Source organism: Danio rerio, chromosome 23 (assembly GCF_052040795.2).
Source record: "Danio rerio strain M-AB ecotype USA chromosome 23, GRCz13ab, whole genome shotgun sequence".
Taxonomy (NCBI): Eukaryota; Metazoa; Chordata; class Actinopteri; order Cypriniformes; family Danionidae; genus Danio; species Danio rerio.
In genome coordinates, this window is record NC_141043.1 from 7,148,133 (window position 1) to 7,168,603 (window position 20,471).

Sequence of the window (20,471 nt, forward strand, 5' to 3'; positions counted from 1 at the left end):
TTCCCCAAGTCTAACAGTATTCAAGTACATTACCTGAATGCGCAGGCGCGAGCTTGCTGCAGCATGTTTTGACTGCTCTGTCTTGTCTTAGTGTTTTAGAGGTTTAATTTGTTGTCTTTATTTTTATTTTCTTTTGTTTTAGTTTATTAGTGTTAGTAAGCGGTGCCCTCCTTAAACATGAGGGTAGAGAGAGCCATCTCTGTGTTTTTTCTGGTTACTGCTCTTTGTTTGAGCTTGCCGCACGCTGCTAATGCTAACACAGCTAGCGGTTGCGGTCCGGTTTTTGTTTATACCCCGGACCAGCTGATCTCGTTGAGGCAGGATGCTTCGAAGCACAGTGCGGTGCTCTCGGGTATCCCCGCGGAGTTACGGAGGGGGAAGACTAAGAGAGGCTGCCGTGGAGGAGCGAAGGTGCGAGGGAAAAGAACGAGGAATGGGAAATTGTCTGATGAGCAGCCGAGAAGACGGTATAAACCTAACCTGCCGTCTGTTGTTATGGGCAACGTGAGGTCACTGGAAAATAAGATGGACGAGCTTACGGCACGGGTCAGATGCAACAGAGAATTTCGTGAGTGTAGTTTGATGTGTTTTACTGAGACATGGCTGCATGAGTGTATTTCTGACTCAGTCGTGGACGTGGCTGGCTTTTCGAGTGTCCGGGCGGATAGAACTCGGCGTGAGAGTGGAAAGAGCAAGGGGGGTGGACTTGCTGTTTTTGTTAATGAAAGATGGTGCCACCCGAATCACATTGTGATCAAGGAACGTATCTGTAGCCCGGACATTGAACTGTTAGCAGTGGGGCTACGTCCATACTATCTACCCAGAGAGTTTTCACATGTGATCGCCATTGTTGTTTACATTCCTCCATCGGCCAATGCGACGACGGCATGTGACGTCATTCACTCCGCTACTGCTAGACTCCAGACAATGCACCAGGACGCGTTCGTCTTAATATCAGGCGATTTTAATCATGTCTCACTAAACAGGACACTGTCCACCTTTTCACAGTATGTAGAATGCCCACCAGAGAAAATAAGACTCTGGACTTACTGTATGCTAATGTGGAAGAGGCATACAGCTGTATAGCCATTCCACCTCTAGGTAGATCGGATCACAATCTTGTGTACCTTCAGTCCACCTACCTACCACTGGTAAAGCGGCAGCCAGCTACTGTTAGGACAGTGAGGGAATGGTCAAAAGAGGCCAGTGCAGCCCTGCAAGACTGCATGGAGACTACGGACTGGGATGCTCTGTGCGTGCCACATGGTATGGACATTGATAACCTCACAGACTGTGTCACTGAGTATATCAACTTCTGTGTGGATAGTACTGTACCATTGAAATCCATACGCTGCTTTCCTAACAACAAGCCATGGGTCACTAAAGATATCAAAGCCCTTCTGAATGAAAAGAAGGTGGCATTCAGGTCAGGTGATAAGGAAGCAGCTAAGGAAGTACAGAGGCGCTTGTCGGTGAGGTTAAAGGAGGGTAAGGAGAGATATAAGAAAAAGCTGGAACAAGAGCTGAAACAGAATAACAGTAGGTATGTGTGGAGAGGCATGAAGAACATTACTGGCTTCAAGACCAGCAGCCCTAGAACTGATGGTGATGTGGATAGGGCCAATCAGTTTAATATGTTTTTCAATAGGTTTGACAGTAGGCCTCTCTCCAGCTCTGACACAGCCCTTACTGCACCTAGTGCATCTGCTCCCCCCAATAGTGTCACGTCAAATTGCAGCATTTTGCCCTACTTCATGCCCTCTCCTTCCTCCTCTTTCACCATCGTACCAACTGAAGCCTCCATCGCCTCTCCTCCTTTCATTGGTGTCTCAGACTCTTATAAACCACCTATGATCATCACTGAGGACCAAGTGAGGAGAGAATTATGCAGACTCCATCCTGCTAAGGCACCGGGTCCAGACGGATTAACCACACAAGTACTTAAGCTGTGTGCTTCTCAGTTAAGTGGAGTACTGCTGAGGATCTTTAATTTGAGCCTCAGTATTAAGAAAGTTCCTGTGATGTGGAAAACATCATGTCTGGTTCCGGTACCCAAGAAGGCGCGACCTAGTGTTCCATCAGACTACAGGCCAGTAGCACTTACTTCACACAGTATGAAGGTCTTTGAGAGGCTGGTCTTGGGCACTCTCCGCCCCCTAGTGAGGTCAGCGCAAGATTCTCTTCAGTTCGCTTACCAGGCCAAGATTGGAGTGGAAGACGCCATCATTTACCTGTTACATCGTGCCTACAGCCATCTTGACAAACCGAGTGCATCCCTGAGGATTACATTTTTCGACTTTACCAGTGCCTTTAACACTATTCAGCCAGCCCGGCTAGGGAGCAAACTGTCTGCTATGCAGGTTCATGCTCCCTTAGTTGCGTGGATTATGGACTATCTGACTGATAGGCCACAGTACGTACGGCTACAGGGGAATAAGTCCGATACGGTACTGTGTAGCACTGGAGCACCGCAAGGAACTGTTTTGTCACCGTTTCTCTTTACACTGTATACATCTGACTTCCAATATAACACAGAGGGCTGTCACCTGCAAAAATTTTCAGATGATTCAGCAATAGTCGGATGTATTAAGGGGGGGGACGACTTGGAATACAGGATGGCTGTGGACAGTTTTGTGGACTGGTGTGAGCTGAATCAGTTGCAGCTTAATATCCAAAAGACCAAAGAACTGGTGGTGGACTTGAGAAGATCACGGCGATCTCCAGTTACTCCCTTGTCCATTAGAGGGGTGGATGTGGAGATTGTTCAGGACTATAAATATTTGGGTGTGTATATTGATAATAAGCTGGACTGGTCCAAGAACTCTCTGGTCACATATAAGAAGGGTCAAAGTAGGCTGTATTTCCTACGTAAACTCCGATCTTTTAGAGTCTGCAACACCATGTTGCGTATGTTCTATGAGTCTGTAGTGGCCAGTGCCATTTTCTATGCTGTGGTGTGCTGGGGTGGTAGTGTAAAAGTGGCAGATATGAAGAGATTTAACAAATTGATTAGGAAAGCTGGCGCTGTGGTGGGTGAGGAATTGGACAATATGGAGACTGTGGCCGAAAAGAGAACATTGTGCAGACTTCGGTCAATTATGCACAATGTAGATCATCCTCTTTATAATGTGGTTGACGAGCTGAGAAGTACCTTTAGTCACAGACTTACCAGCTTAAAGTGTTCCACTGAACGCCACAGAAAATCCTTCCTTCCCACTGCTATCAGACTTCATAACGTCTCCCTCAGTCACTTACCCTCACAGTAATTTATGCAATATCTTGCTGCTCGTGCCATATATTAATTAATTATTACGGGTTTTAATGCGTGGAAGTCTGTGCATTATGTTCTATGATGTGCAATAGTCTATTAGGTGCAATATTTGTACGTTTTTTTACTGGGTCTTAAATATTTTTAGTGCAATATCTTTGTTTTTTAAATGAGTGCTGAATGACTTTACTACTTGAATTATTGTATGTGTAATTGTTTTATGTGTAATATTAGTTTTGGTTAATATTATTTTCATTACTTGATATATGACTTATTAGTATTAGTTACCACTGATTCTTTTAAGTGTAATATCTTATATAATAGTTTGTATACTTATGTATTGTGGCTGTTTTCTTTTATAGATTGGTTGGATTTATGTGACTTATTTCACTTACTTAATTTATTTATTTTGTCTTGTGGTTTTGTGTTTCTGTGTTCTGTGTGTTATGGCAGTCATTACATAAGCAATTTCCTGCGGGATAAATAAAGTTTTCTAAGTCTAAGTCTAAGTCTAAGTCTAAGTCTGAATGATAAAAATAAAAATAATTAAATAAAATTAATCATAGTTAAGGTCATAAGTGGTACAGTTTCTTGTACCTGAATGCTTTTAAAACCACTATACAATTACAGGCATCAAAAGCACATGAAAATGATAAATTTTGATACAAATTTAACATTGTATATTCTCCAATGTGACTATTGCGAATGATCACATTGCGATATATATATATATATATATATATATATACATTGATATGATTGATATGACATAATACACTTCAGTGAATATGTACACATAGACATCGCCCATATACTATATCACTGCAGGGTAACTATACTTGTATACAATTATAACCGTTAAAAGCTATTAGTTATTAGTTACTAGTTAATTAGGTAAAATTACTAGTAACTACAGACCTTAACCTTCTGAATTTGCTTGTAATGCAATGATGTGCATCTTTTGTTAAGCTGCTTTGAAACTATTTCTATTGTGAAAAGCACTATACAAATAAACAAATTGAATATCTGTAATGATTCAGTGTGCAGGCATTTTTGTTTTCCATTTTAACTATTTATTTTCTCTCTATTCAATTCTTGTAAATTGTTCAAATTAAATTAAATCGCATAACATGCAGTACAAATTATAAAGCCAGCAGTTACCACAATACTTTTAGATGTATTCTGTAAATTATTGCTTTTTATATTTCTAGGACAAAGTCTGGAGTCAGTAAAACTTTTTTCTTCCTCAAAGTCAGAGTAAAGGATATTTATGACATTTTAAAAGATGTACATGCTTTTAAATATTATGGTCATATAAAAATACTTGTCTAGAACTCAAGAATAATACTATGCACGTTTATGTTGATTTTTATAAGATAAGAGTATTTTAAGACCAGTAAAATAATTTTTTTTAAAATAATGGTTTCATATAAGTTTCATGTCATAAAAAGTAAACAAAACTTCCAACAAATCTTCATTAGTTTGTAATCCATATTAAAAACAAATTGTTTAAGGTTTGAATGTCTATAATCCAAATCACTAAAATGTAAATAAATAAATTAAAATACCGCAAAAAATAATTTATTAGACCAAAAAAGTTATGTTCAGTGTTTTTGCCTTGTTAACAGGCCTAAAGTTTAAAGATCAAAATAACTTTATTTGAAGCTAAAAAATATAAGAAACTTGATTAAAAAAAAAGTAAGATTTAAATGACAAATCACTAATTTAATTGAATAATTATTTGTTTTGTTTGCAATTAAAATTTAATTAATTAAATGAACAATTTGCAAAATGCATTTAATTAATTAAAATCATGCAACTGACAGTTTACAACCATTTTATCGCTTAATTATTTCTTTTTTTCCACTTATTGAAAAGTCATTCTGTGTTCTTGTGTTTGTGCACACTTGGCAAATAAAGCTCTTTTTAATTCTGATTCTTATGAAAGAAATTGACAACTCACTTGGAAAGCCAGAGCCAAGATACTTCTGGCTGCAGGAACATCTCCAGCCAACCATTTCGATTTAGCACCCATCAGCCACAACACCTCAGCCTTAGGACAGTGAGCTACAGCCCTCTGTAACAGAGCCTCCAATGACTCTCTGAGAGAAATACAAAGAGAGATTTGAAGCGAAAAGGCATATTTTGTAAAATATAACAAAAAAGCAGCATGAGATTATGACAGTGTTTCAATGCCTAAAGGCACCTCTTAAGCTTTCACAATGAACAGATTAATAATCTAGAACAAAATCAAGTGGACAAACTTAAATAGGCCTTGTAGCCTTCTGTTTCCCTGAACATTCAAACAGAGCCAATGAATGCTGATCTAAATTCTGTTCAGCACTGCGTAGGCAACTACAAAACTCAACAGCCTTAGATGCAGCATGTGAAATTATTGCAATGTGTATTTAGTCATATATATATATATTTTTTTTATATATATATATTATATTATATTATATTATATTATATTATATTATATTATATTATATTATATTATATTATATACAGTTTAAGTCAGAATTATTTTCACCCTTTTTATTTTTTTTTTTCACAGTATGTCTGATAATATTTTTTCTTCTGGAGAAAGTCTTATTTGTTTTATTTCGGCTAAAATGAAAGCAGTTTTAAATTTTTTAAAACACATTTTTAGGACAAAAGTATTAGCCCCTTTAAGCTCATTTTTCCCCCCGATAATCTACAGAACAAACCATCGTTATACAATAACTTGGCTAATTACCCTAACCTGCCTAGTTCACCTTATTAACCTAGTGAAGCCTTTAAATGTCATTTTAAGCTGTATAGAAGTGTCTTGAAAAATATCAAGTAAAAATATTATTTACTTTCATCATGACAAAGATAAAATAAATCAGTTATTAGAAATAAGTTTTTAAAACTATTATGCTTAGAAATGTGCGGAAACAATCTTCTCTCTGTTAAACAGAAATTGGGGGGAAAAAAATAAACAGGGGGGCTAATAATTCTGACTTCAACTGTTATTCCAAATGTTATTTTGAGCTAATTCGTACTTCCAGTTTGAAACGAATTTTTGAGTGCCTTATCACGTCTGAGTGTGCTGCATTAATGCATGAGTTAGACTTGGGTCAAACCAATCAGCGCGCTCTATTGTGCAACTTTATTAATATTCATTAATGTTACAGTGTTCAGACGGCAGAGAGACGCCGCGTTGTGTTGCAAAAACAAGCGTGCACTGTTGCTTTTATAATTTGCTGCAGTGAAGGTTTTGTTTTCATTTTCTCTCTATGAGTGGGCAGCTAGACAAACGTGCTGATTACAGCACACGCGACGCTCGACAACAATTCGCCTTTAAGGAATATTGATCACCAAAGAGCTTTTCTCATCTGGAAAAGGTGAGATCTGGATTTGCTGCTCGTCTCTTCTTAATAAAGACGCGGCTCCAGTTTGTGTTGATTGTCCTGTCTCTACAGATTTTGTGATTGAGCGACCAGTGATCTTTGTCTATTCAGATGGCAAAATTAGTTCGTATCCAACTAACTATTGCACAGAGTGTAAACGTGTTAGAACCACAATCAAACTTACCGTCGTTTAGGATTTTCACCGCGTTTTGTGACAGGAATAACACACACAGCTTTCTGACACTACCTGCCGAGTGCATCTAAGTTTCTGGGAAATGCGGAGGGTTTTTTTTTTCTCTCATTCGCCATGCGGTAACAAACATTGCATGAAAAATACACGCTTAGAGCAGTTCCTCGAATCAAATATCTTGTTTGTCACGAGCAGGGCTGGCGCTTCCATAGAGGCGACCTAGGCGACTGCCTAGGGTGGCAAAGTAGAGAGGGCGGCGTCCCCGAAACTACCCTCGCCACCCGCGCCCTCATCCGCATCTAGGGTGGCAAAATAGAGAGAGCGGCGTCCCCGAAACTATCCTTGCCACCCACGCCCACAATTATATCCGCGTCTAGGGTGGCAGAATATAGAGAGCGGCATCCCCTAAACTACCCTCGCCACCCGCGCCTCAGTTATATCCGCGTCTAGGGCGGCAGAATAGAGAGGGCGGCGTCCCCTAAACTACCTGCGCCTCAGTTATAGCCACGTCTAGGGTGGCAGAATAGACCCCCGGTTTCACTTTAGGTTTGAGGGCGGCGTGACCGTCCTTTGCCTAGGGCGGCAGTTCAGCTTGCTCCGGCCCTGGTCACAAGGAGCATGAATAAATTCCCTGAATGAACCAGGCAAACTGCAGTTAAAGTCCATCATTTAATAATTTGTCAAATAATTCGATTACTGATGTCCATGTAAAGTCACTGTCTTTCTCCCCTGTGTGTGTGTGTGTGTGTGTGTGTTTTGACTCTAAAATTCAGCACGTGGCCAAACCGACACTCCCATTTTTATGCAAATTTTTTACAGACCCTCCCTCTTTTGCTCCTCCGACACTACCCCTAAACAGAGTTGGACACACCCACTTTGCTGACTTTTTTCAAAGTAGAGGTGTGAAAACACCCTGCTGAAACAAGAGGGTTTCATGACCCTTTAAGGTTTCTTTGGTCAACTCAATTGTTTTACATTCAAACCACTTAAAGTTGTAAAAACAAGTATGTTAACTATGAATTTGTGTTGGGACAACCTGAAGGAATTGTGGAGAACCCAGCATTTTTCAGTGTATTTTGAAAAAGTAACAAATACAAAAATATTCATGCAAAATCTTGGACAGAATAACTTAAAAACATATATGTGTGAGACAGCAAACCAGTAAAGTATTGATGGGATAAAAAGCAAGCTGTTCAAATTGTAAAAAACTGCCCACATGAAAACTATGACTACTTCCAGAATATACCACACAGTTAGACAAGTGTACAAGTGCAAAGACTACAAGAAAAACTATTAGGATATGCCATCAGACTGCGAAGGTATTTCTCACCGTGTCCCATTGTTCTTCTCAAAATAAGCCGCCCTCAGCCAGACACTCTTCTTGCTGGGAAAGACCTGGAGTGCATGAGCATAGATGGCACGTGCGCACTCCAGAGCACCATGAGAAACACACTACAACACACAACAACCAATCAGAATCTACAACAGTAATAATAGCCAAACTACCGTTTAAACAGAACATCTAACATCGTCAAATATGATCAGGGACGTATGTTATAAACAAGCATGTGGTGCTTAATGAAAATAATCTGTGTTTGCGTAAAGGTGTGAGGATGTTTACACTGTCTGCGTCCTCCATCCATGTGTGTTTGCAGTCCTCTTCTTCAATGCCGATCCCGATCACAGCTCTGATCACAGACTGACATGTGACCACACTGCCAGCCTTATCACACTCCTCTGCATCCTGAAAGACATCACACAAGAGACATGACTTTGAAATAAACAAATCCTGATACTGCAGCCATGAAACAGTTGATCTTTCATATGTATATGACATGAATAAATCTGATCTAAAAAAGACCTGCATGGTTTTACTTTTTAACAGTGGTCTAAATCAGAATATTTATATATATATAAGTTCAGAATATAAGTTTAGAATATTCCATGTAACCGATGAAAAGACACTTCAGTGTTCCACCATTTTTGGAGGGTGTAATTTTTCAGATTTAGAGTCAAAATACAAGGCAAAATTGGCTTTAGAAACTTTGTTTCACAGTTCTATTCATACAATCTTTTGATTTTAGCAATCCTTGTAGCCGTAGATACCAAAAGTGACAATTTTAAAATTGAGGTTGGGGGGAACGAATCCCTTAAGCCTTACCTAACAGGGCTCGACAATAAGGATTGCACGATGGCCAAGGGCCAGCGTGCGAGACGCCCGGGACAGTAGACAGTATAGTTACTGGCAAGATCGGGCCAGTGCTCGTCACTAAAGTTTCATTTTGGCTGCGTCTGTCTGTCAATTGCATGCAAATACAGTCTTGGGGCGTACTCACACTATGCTATCCGTACCGTGCCCAGGCCCGTTTCCCAGATCGTTTGAGAAGTGTGAGTGCGCTGAATCAGGCTCAAGCACGGTTCACTTGGCCGGCCCTGGCCCGGTTGGAAGAGGTGGGCCTGAGCGCGGTTCACTTGGGCTTTGGCGCGGTACGCTTCTAGTGTGAGTGCAAAACGCGCCAAAACCCAAAACTGAAAGCGAGACGTGACTTTTAAGGGACTGTTTGATATAGATTAATTATTCATTCTTACTGTTCAGTAAACGCAAACTGCCGTAGTTTATTAAAGACTCAAACCCCTCACTGCACGACAGCTGCACACCTTCAGCAGACCTCCTCATTCCTGCAGCACGAGGGCTTTATGATTGTTTATGAGTGCCAAAAGTGGCAGATCTGTTCGGCGAAATATCTGTCTGCATGTCACCGGATCCCTAAGGATTGTTTGGCGAAATATTTGACTGCATATCAAACGAATGAAACGATATAACTAGAGAAATGTCCACTGTGCTGAGCGACAGTGCTCACTGAACAGAGCAGCATCGTTGACGTAAGCGTGCCCAGGCCCGATTGTATGTGAGTGCGGGCCGTCGGGAAAGACGGGAGGGGGGACTGAGGCAACTGTACATAGTGTGAGTACAGCCTTAGGGTGTTTTCACACCTAGACGTTTGTTTCAAAATCCGTTTTCATATTTGAATTTATTCAAATTTGAATTTAATTACATTTTGATATTATAGTTTTATTTCTTTGAGTATAGACTATTCAGTTCATAAGAGCAGTTAAATCTTTTATGAAGTTTGCTGTATAAAAATATAACATTTTTAAATATTTATAATTATCGGCCTATATTTAATGGCTATCTGAGTTATCGGTTATCGATATCGGCCAAAAAAATCCATATCGGCGCATCACTAGTTTTATTGACTCTCAATGTACCCTAGTGCTCTTTAAAGTTATGATGAAAAAAATACACTACATCTCATATGGTCTAGAAATGAGCAAATCATAGGCATATTTTAACTTCTGAAGTGAACGATCCCTTAAAATCCATCATGTCTGACCTGAATCCACTGTTCGCGGTTGATCTCCACGCCGTTGGCCCTCAGTGAGGTGATGGCTCTGTCGATGATCTTCTCCACCATCTGCGTGTTGCCATTGGCCTCCTCCAGCTTGGCAGCGGTGATCCAGATATGCCGATCGGTGGGAATGTTTTCACGGGCTTTGTTCAGGACGCGGCGAGCGTTCTCATAGGTCTCTAACCGAGCCAGAGCCAGCCAGAGCTACAGGAAAGAAGGAATACCGTGAGATCAGACGGATTTATGGCTCACAGAGAGGCTATGTAGGGCTGTGTTTGTGTACCTCCACACTGGTAGGACAGCACTCCACTGCTCTGCTCAACATGATCCTAGCATCCTCTGGTTCCTCCAGCTCAACAGCTGTCTTCCACAAACGCACAGATTTCGACACATTCTCTAAAGCTGAAGAAAATAAATATGAATATATTAAGTTTCAGTTACACACTCGTAATAAATGTTTTATGTAACCATTTTGGTAGAGCGAAAAATCAAAATACATCTCTAGAATTTACTAGTACTATAATATGTTTTGCAATTAGTTGAGGAATCAGAGAGGGAGTTGCATATTAGTAAGGAAAGTGGAGACTAAATAGTTGAGTTTTTAGTCGCTTTTTGAAGACAGCAAGTGACTCTGCCGTTCTGATGCAGTTAGGGAGTTCATTCCACCAACTTGGCAGATTGAGCGCGAGCGTTCGGGAAAGTGTTTTCTTCCCTCTTTGGGATAGAACCACGAGGCGACAATCATTCACTGAACGCAAGTTTCTTGAGGGCCTATAAATCTGCAGAAGTGAGAGCAGATAAGAAGGGGCGCAGCCAGAAATCGCTATGTAAGCAAACATCAGAGCTTTGAATTTGATGCGAGCAGCAACTGGTAGCCAGTGCAAACGGATGAGCAGCGGAGTGACATGTGCTCTTTTAGGTTCATTAAAGACCACTCGTGCTGCTGCATTCTGAAGCATCTGAAGAGGCTTGATAGAGTTAGCTGGGAGCCCGGCTAGTAGAGAGTTGCAATAGTCCAGTCTGGAAAGAACAAGAGCTTGAACAAGGAGTTGAGCTGCATGTTCAGATAGTAAGGGTCGGATCTTTCTGATGTTGTAGAGTGCAAATCTGCATGATCGAGCAGTTCTAGAGATGTGGTCAGAGAAGTTTAGTTGGTCATCAATCGTTACTCCAAGGCTTTTAACCATTTTGGATGCAGTAATGGTTGCCCCGTCTATCTGGATTGAAAAGTTGTGATGTAAAGTCGGGTTGGCAGAAACTTCTAGCATTTCTGTTTTCGTGAGATTAAGTTGAAGATGATGATCTTTCATCCAGTGTGAAATGTCTGACAGGCAGGCTGAGATGCAAGCTGGAACCGAGGGATCATCAGGATAAAAAGAGAGGTTTAGCTGGGTATCATCAGCATAGCAGTGGTAGGAGAATCCATGTTTCTGGATGACTGATCCCAACGATGTTGTGTAGATGGAGAAGAGAAGTGGTCCAAGGACAGAGCCCTGACGTACCCCAGTGTTTAGATGCTGTAGGTTGGACACCTCTCCTCTCCAAGACACCCTGAATGACCTGTTAGAGAGGTAAGATCCGAACCACTGAATAACCGTGCCTGCAACACCTAGTGACTCAAGCGTAGATAGCAGGATCTGGTGGTTTACAGTGACAAAAGCAGCTGACAAATCCAGCAAGATGAGGACTGATGATTTTGAGTCTGCTTTAGCCAGTCTGAGATCCTCCACTACCGAGAGCAGGGCAGTCTCAGTTGAGTGGCCTTTCTTAAGGCCATCTACATGCATATTGACCCACATTTAGTTTTGAAAAGGTGTACAATTTTACAAACTGTTCATGAAGCCATACAGAGATCTCAATATTTCCTGCGGAAGGTCGGCGGTAAGATACCAGTTCGGAGCGGGTTGGGTGGCGTAGGTCTGGCGGGGTAACAATAGCATCAGCCAAACTCTCCCACTCAAGTTTTTTTCTTTTATTTTTCCAAAGGGCAATGTTTCCAATCTCCAATAATAGCACTCCATAGAGTTTATTTTCTTGTCGATTGATTTGACTAATTTCTTGCTTTTCCTAAAGTGATCTCATTAACAAGTTGAAATGTATTTATTTGAGGGAGACTACAGGGTTGTTCTTGTGATTTTGGTGGGGTATTTTTTCACATTTACATGCAAGTTCTGTGAGAATTGAATGCAAGTCTTTGTACATGAGGCCCCTGGAAAATTCTAAAGAATTCGCATGACATTCTGAGCCAAAAACATGGACAGAGAAAGACATTCAATGCTTTCAGAGGCTCTCTTTCTCCCTTAAAAGAGCTATTGATATCAGTCAATGCTCGCTACACATGCAGCTTCTTCTTCAAAAAATCAGTAATCAAAAATCAGTATGGTCACACAGTGTGTGAAATATAACCCCACACTGCCATGCCAACAATTTATGCAAATCATCTCATGAATAATCAGCCATTACTAAAATGGCAGAGCAACAAGATTTTTTAAAACCGTACTAATTACTTGAAATTATTACATAGAGTTAACCAGTTAATCATCGGAGAGACATTGATGAAGTAGCAGTGCCAGACTATTTAGAAATCCTTTATTATAAAGGCGGAGATTCAGGACAGTTTAACATGCTGAGACTGATAAAAGATCCTACATAACTAACAAGTCATCTGTCTCTGTCATACAGGTATGCACCTGAAAAAAGAGCCAGTGACAGTGGAAAGAGAAAACTGATGAGGGGAGAGACTGAGAAAGTAAAGAAAGAGAGGGAGACGGAGAGAGACTGACCTTTCCTGAGCACTCTTTTCTTGGCCCTGATGTCCGTCTCCAGCTCAGCGGCTCTGATGTAGATGCGCACAGACTGAGGGAGGTGTCGCACTGCTTGGGCAACTACTGCTTTCGCTGTGTCTCCAGGCTGCAGACGCGCAGCTTCTAGCCAAACATCCTCACTCTGAACAGACAAAACACAACACGGGTTATACACGCATGCCCACACACAGTGAAGCTGATGCACACATATAAAACACTCATCAGGGCCGTACAATGTATCATTTTATCATCGATATCACAATGTGAGAGTACGCAATGCTAGTCAAGTCACAGTCCAGTTGGGTTTTTAGTTGACCAGACGATATAGTTCATAGCACTGTGGAATCATTGTTTATTCATTGGATCAAAGTTTAACCTCAGAGTGAAGCTTTCAAATGCATCTGTAATTTCTTTCATCATTTACTAATCCTTTCCTGGTTTCAAACAATTATGAGTTTATTTTTTTTCTGTTGAACATGAATATTAAAAAAAGTTGGAAGCCTGTAACCACTGACTTCCATAATTTTGTTTTTTCCTACTATGGAAGTCAATGGTTTTCAGCTTTCTTCAACAATATATAATTTTATCTTCAACAGAAGCATGAAATTATTTTCGAAAGGTTTTAGGGCTGTCAAAGTCTAAAGGTTTTTTCCTGAAACTTAAAAAACCTCCATCTCCTGTTAACATTTACATGCTTAACCACTGATTAGTCGTTGTGCTCAGATGCTCAACAGAAATGGCTATAATTGGCTGTACAGGTCATCAGTTCATCACTCTTCACCGCTGTTCACCAAGTGCAAGCACAGAGTCACAGGCACTAGTGATCCATCAGATTGCTCATATGTCAGCACATAGACAGATCTGCTGATTGACACAGCTTTCAAATGCTCCACAGCCAACCACAGTCATTTCTGTTGAGCATGAACACAGTGGCTAATCAGCAATGTTTAAGAACGTGCTCAACAGTGATCATATTTAAAATACAGATTGGTATCAAACGATATTTCTAACAACCCTAAAAAGTTTAGAACAACTTGAGGAAGTGTAAAGAGAGTGAGCAAATTTAGATTTTTGGCTGAACTATCCCTTTAAGTCAGGGGTGTCCAAACTCGGTCCTGGAGGGCAGGTGTTCTGAAGAGTTTAGCTCCAACCTTATTTAAACACACATGAACCAGCTAATCAAGCTCTTACTAGATACACTAGAAACATCCTGGCAGGTGGTTTGTAGCAAGTTGGAGCTAAACTCAGCAGGACACCGGCGCTCCAGGACCGAGTTTGGACATCCCTGCTTTAAGTGAAAGTGAAACCAGCAATACTGGCCAGTGCAGCAGCACAAAATAACCTTTTTGTGGTTCATATATTTGGCCAGTTTTCTCTTTTTTTGCAATATTCAGCAGCAAAAAATCTGTGCATCTCAAAATGAAACCATACATTTAAACCATATTAGAAGAGTTCAGATGCAAAAACCTCTAAAAGCCATTTGAAATTTCCTTCAAAAATAATCAATTTTATCAGGGTCCTGTGTGTAGGTTCAGTAAATTTAAGTTTATGGCAAAGAATACACTCTTTTAAAGGTCCTTAAAATAAAATAACTCAACATAAACATAAGAGTCTGAGAAAAATGCTCATTTTCAATGGATATTTCAGACAGAACTTAGAGGTGTTCGCATCTGAACTCTTCATATGTATGCATTTTGTTTATGCAGGCTACCAGGAACATGGCAGACATGGCAGCACACCAACTTATGATTGGCAGAGCTCAAGTTCCTTCAAATAAACTGCACAAACAGAAGCACTACACCAGTTTGTTTTAACTGAACCAAATGTACCAAGACACTTGTGTACCCAATGTACTCAAGACACTCAAACAGGCCTTTTTTCTATTATTAAATTTCAAAGCTAGCACAACTGTCTGTAAAGTGGTAACAAGACTTTAATTTACAATTTTATGTACAAATTTCTCCACTCCTGATAATTTTCATAACAAAAGCCATAGCCTGCTGGCTGTCCAAATCAGCAATTTCATTTGGATATATTTTATACCCTAGGGAAAAAGCAACAATTCACTTCTGACAGAACATAACATATTAATTATTTAATCAGCAGATGTAATAACAAAAACAGACAGGTGCAAAAAATTGGGCACCCTAACAGAATAATAACTTCAATGTTTTGTACAGCCAACTTATGCTGAAATAAAAGCCTGTTGTTGATTCTTATTGCCAAGGATAAGTCCCTGAACTCTTGCTGAAGGCATTTTGGTCCATTCTTCCCTGCAAAATTTCACCAGTTCAGTCAGGTTTGATGGGTGCAAACCATAAACTGCCCTTTCCAAACCAACCCATAGATTCTCAATAATGTTTAAGTCTGGGGACTGGGATGGCCATATCAGAACATTGTATCATGTCGGAGCATGAATTCCATGGTAGATCTGCAACTGTGTTTTGGGTCATTGTCCTGCTGAAACATACAACCCTGCCGTAACTTCAGCCTCTTGACTGATTCCTAAACATTGGTCTTCAGAATCTGCTGATACTGGGTAAAATCCATGCAACCTTTGCTGTAATTCTGACAAGGTTTCTAGTACATGTGCTTGCCACACTTCCCCACAGAATGATGGACCCTCCACCATATTTTACAGCAGGGAGCAGGTTCTTCTCCTGAAATGCTTTGTTCTTTTTCCACCATGCAAAGCGCCTATGGTTGTGGCATCTGTCTACAGAATATTTTTCTAAAATGATTCAGGCTTGTCCAGATGAGCCTTTGCATACCTCAAACGAATCTTCTAGTTGGCAGAATGCAGAGAAGTCTTCCTCTGCATCACCTTCCATTAAGCTGTTCTTTGTGAAGAGTGCGCTGAACTGTGGAACTATCTACAATGACATTATTAGCAGCAAGTTGTTCCTGGAGCTCTTTGCAGGTGGTCTGTGGTTTGTTTGTGACCATTCTAACCATTCTTCGCCCTTTGCCTTTCAGATATTTTTTCTTGGTCAAACACATCTTTCCTTCACAAGAACTGTTCCTGGGGCCTTCCATTTTCTTACTATATTTCTGACTGTGGAGATATAGACTTTAAACCTTTGTGATAGCTTTTTGCATCCACCTAATTAATGTTGATGAATTGTCCTAGTTTTTAGATCATTAGGAAGTTATTTTAGGGATCCTATGCTACTATTTTGTAGTTAGCAATCAGCTATCTTAAATATCCATTTTCATGATTGGTTTGACCTGTATCAGGATAGTTAAGAGTCACTCAAATCAATTCTGTGTTGTAATCAATCAGCATTAAATGACTACAGGTTGTGAAATCCACACGAAAAAGGATGCCCAAACTTTTGCATAGCCTTTTTTTCAGTTTCAATTAAATTTCACACATCTCAATACAGCTAAACTACGTATTTTTGTCTGAAAAACATGACTATAGCCCCTTTCACACAGTGATACCGGTAAATTTCTGGAAAATTTCCGGAACGACTTTACCGGTATATTGAAAAAAGCGATGTTCACACAGGCGAGGACGTTACGGAAATTTTCCGGAAAAGAGCATTCACACATCCATTCCAAAATACCGGTAAATTCTGACATCATTCACCACAAATGAGCTTTAAACGGCTGCGCTTGTGTTTGTAAACATTTGACTAAATTACAAACTCTGTGGATGATCAATATTGTGAAGAACTTTCGCAGGATCACTTTCGCATGTCGAGATGTTCATGATATGTGCGTGTGCAGAAGCTCATAGGCGCACGCAAAGCTTGAAGGTAAACAAACAACGGCTTATCATAAGCATCTCATCGATGATTATTTACACAGTTGGCATTAAGAAGAACATATAAACGTGATCTGACTAACTTCTAGCAGCTACATGTGTCTGGAAAAATATTCAAAGGCTTTTATCCTCACAAACCGCGTCTGACTGTTGTGATTGGCTAAAGCAGACGTCTCACGTCAGCCCGTTCTAGACGTGCACGCGCTTATTACGGGAATCTTCCTTCTGCATTCACACAGCGCAGCATTCCGGCAAATTGCCGGTAATGTTACAACTTCTCTTTCCAGAAAATAGCCAGAACGAATTTACCGGTATTTTCAAAAAGGACCTGTTCACACATACAACCTTTCCGGAAAATTGCCGGCAATTTTCCGGAAAGGTCTGTATGTGTGAAAGGGGCTATTATCTCGCTTTCTCTATAAACCGAATAGCATTTTACTGCGATCTTCTCTTATACAGATGGGTGCCATAATTTTTGCATAAAATTGTATGGTAAAACAGTTCTTATTTTAGTTGCAGTACAAAGAACAATATCCTGGTATTGACTAAAAGTTTGCATGCATGTTAAGAACGCCTGAAATATTATAATATTAATAAATGGCAGCGTTTAATAGCACCACTTGAATCAACCTTCAGTTCAACATGTTCATTCATAACTGGCATGTTTGATGACTAAAAAGTACAGATCATGCCTGAACATCATGCCTGATGGGCAGCTCACTTGACTTTGAGACAGCCAGTGTGCGTCACTGTTCTTTTCTGCTGAAATGTGAGGAAGTTGAACTCCTAACTTTGATTAACGAGCATGCAGGAATTTCCCAACAATTAATGAAGCTGTGCACACACGGAGGGCAAAAGGTCTGACATGGTTTCTGCTCTGTCTGAATGTTTTCTCTCTCTGGCCAAAGTCAGCATTAGTAAACAAATGCAATGACAGAGCCTACATAAAAAAGTCATGGTGAAAGAATTAGGTCTGGTTCATGTTATCCTTGAACCATATTTAGCATTTGGGGAAGTGGGATTTTACAGGTTATAAAAGAATCACTGTGGCAACCTGTCAACACTGGCTAGATTCCTTATGCTGTAAATCTTCAATGCTTCATAAACTCACACACACTGCCCCCTATTGGGCATACAAAGACACACAATATTTTTTGAATCCTTTGTGTGCTTTTGGGAATGTTTTAATCCACTCTGGGGTTATTATTTTGTGTTTTTGGCCTTAAATTTCTTTGTGTTTCAGCAAATAAATTCTGATGACAAATCTTATTTTGACACATATTTTAGAAAACTGCTTTTTCAAAAACTCGAACATAACTTTGAGCAAATTTGCAACCCTTTTGTTATGTTGGTGGCTGTTTTTGCCCTATTGACTTCTATTATAACCACATGTGGACACTATATAATGATGCTTTTTTGATTGTTTGTGGTTTGTCCTGGTGAGAAGAGGTACAATTTGTATTTTTAACTGTTGATTTTCAGTTGCAGTGCAAAAAACTAGCCTCTAGCTTTTATATGGAGTATAGTGTGTTGTCTATGCATATGCTGGAGGCAACATGGCGAATGCTCCCACACGCAAAAATGTCACGCTAAACAAACCATAGTAACCATCTACACCCATCAAAACTGCCAATAGCCGCTTTTCCACTGTTGGGCCAGTGCGAGCCAGGGATTTTATCTGGCCGGGCCAACTGCCCAGGAGGTTGAGTAGTGTGGCCGAAATCATGTCGCGTTTTCACTGTCAGGCTAGTAGCTCGCAGCGCTTCACGCAAACCCAGCCCCCGGAACGTCCCTCGGATGAAACGTCACACAACCCGCCCACTTCAGCAGGAATCAGGCAGATAAAGCACACCATCGCATCATCACGATAAGATTTAACTGAAGCGAAATAAACAAATTACACGTTACTGTACAGCATTACATTATATGTCTATACACACATGCATGTGTGCTCTCATTCATCATATTCATTTACTCACCGACCGACTGTTGGCATCGTGCATCAATGGTCTCGCCACTAGCGGAGAGACCCAGCACAGTGAGCGCATCAATCCATAATATAAAACCACAGAAATTCTCCGATAATAACTCTGTATGAAATGTATTTTATAACATCCTTGTTTTGACAAACAAATTTTTCCCAAGGCTATATGGCACTTAAAAGGTAATTCCCCTTTATTTAAGAGATCTTATTCGGAGATTATTCGGAGATCTTAAGTAAAGGAAAGTGTTCAGTGTTTCAGCACATAAGAGCAAGTAATAAAATATAGCCTATATTTTGTGGCGCTCAGCAGCTATCCACTAATAAAGCTCTACATCTAATTTTTTCATTTTACCACATCATATAAAAACATAAACACTTGTTTGAGGACATAAAAGATATTTTTTATTTGCAGTTTTCCCTGATGCGTTTGTAAAGCAGCGCTGCACAGGACTGGAAGACAGAAAAGAACGTCGTTTCTGATTTCACTCACCCCAAAACTGCTCTGTTTGCACGATTTCATTAATATCATCGTATCCAAATACTTTATAAATAATATTTTAAACCTCCTCCAGTGTTTATTAAATATCTAAAATCATTTTTTATTTAAATAGGCCTTTGTAAAATGAAAGTTATACAAGGCTTAAAAAACAAGGCTTAATTTATGTATTATATATACCTACATTGTTATAGCTTTTGTTTGTTTTATATTGGTTTATTTATGTAATGTGATTTTATTATATCTGATTTTCGTAATTCTTTAAATTATTTCAATACAGCTTAGGCTATTTTATCTAGATTGTTTTAAGCCTACAAAAGTGGGCACGTAATTTGTAAAGTTTTATGTCTTTTTGTTGTTTTCATATTGTGTATTATATCCAAAAAAAAAAGAAGAAAAAAAAAAAGAAGACGCTTGCGGCATCAACAAAGCAGTAAAGCGAGCTCTCTTTTGCCCGGTCTCTCACACACATAAAGGCATCTAAACATGCACTTATCATGCACAAACACACCTGTTAAACGTGACACAAACTCTCGACAACCTTCACTGGCTGCTGTGTGTTTAGTATGGTGTAACGATTATTATGTGTAATTGAAACATCAAGGAGGACGCAGCAAAGAAATGTCAATAATAAATTAAAACTTTATTATTTTTATGTAACACCCTTACATTTAAAAGGGAAACATGAGGGTGATCATAAGCAAAAGACCCCTAGCCTATAAGGTTTTTTTATGGAATAGCCCATCTTAAACTGACCAGCTATATGTTTTTTTTCCCCTTATTTATTTATTAGTTTGCCAGATGTACTCGTGTGCAATCAAACATTTTGAAATATTTATAATTATCGGCTATAGTATATCGGCCTCCAAATCTTAAGAGTTATCGGTTTTTGAAATCAGCCAAAAAATCCATATCGATGTATCCCTAATCTGACTTAGAGGCTTAAAGACAACCCATTATGACCATTTTTAAAAGATGTTAAACAAGTCTCTGATGTCCCTAGAGTGTGATTGCGGAGTTACATTTCAAAATACCCCACAAATAATGTTTTATAACTCTTTCAACTACCCCTTTGTGATCCTAATTGTGCCATTTTGGTGAGTGTCACTTTAAATTCAAATGAGATGGTGCTCCCCGCCCTCTTTTCAAAAGAGGGCGGAGCAACAAATGTCT

The 20,471-nt window shown here is 39.7% G+C and overlaps 1 protein-coding gene and 1 non-coding gene across 5 annotated transcripts in view; one reads left to right on the forward strand and one right to left on the reverse strand.

Moving 5' to 3' along the window:
* prpf6 (PRP6 pre-mRNA processing factor 6 homolog (S. cerevisiae)) overlaps positions 1-20,471 on the reverse strand; it is a 52,307-nt gene that overhangs the window by 19,262 nt on the left and 12,574 nt on the right. The window contains exons 9-14 of one of the 3 annotated variants that reach the window (NM_212655.2): positions 13,029-13,191; positions 10,529-10,647; positions 10,231-10,449; positions 8,457-8,579; positions 8,166-8,287; positions 5,232-5,370 (exon numbers count right to left, since the gene is read on the reverse strand). In NM_212655.2, the coding sequence (NP_997820.2) occupies positions 5,232-5,370; positions 8,166-8,287; positions 8,457-8,579; positions 10,231-10,449; positions 10,529-10,647; positions 13,029-13,191 (885 nt within the window). Of the gene's footprint in view, positions 1-5,231; positions 5,371-5,839; positions 7,033-7,446; positions 8,288-8,456; positions 8,580-9,027; positions 9,156-9,808; positions 10,450-10,528; positions 10,648-13,028; positions 13,192-20,471 lie in introns of those variants that run through there. The other 2 variants (XR_015522646.1, XR_015522647.1) reach the window with 2 other exon arrangements.
* On the forward strand, positions 37-15,268 carry LOC141380633 (uncharacterized). 2 transcript variants are annotated; one of them, XR_015523168.1, is made up of 3 exons: positions 37-568; positions 12,928-14,123; positions 14,317-15,268. It is a non-coding gene; the product is annotated as an uncharacterized LOC141380633 (transcript). The 2 variants fall into 2 exon arrangements; XR_015523167.1 differs by having other exon boundaries at positions 14,324-15,268.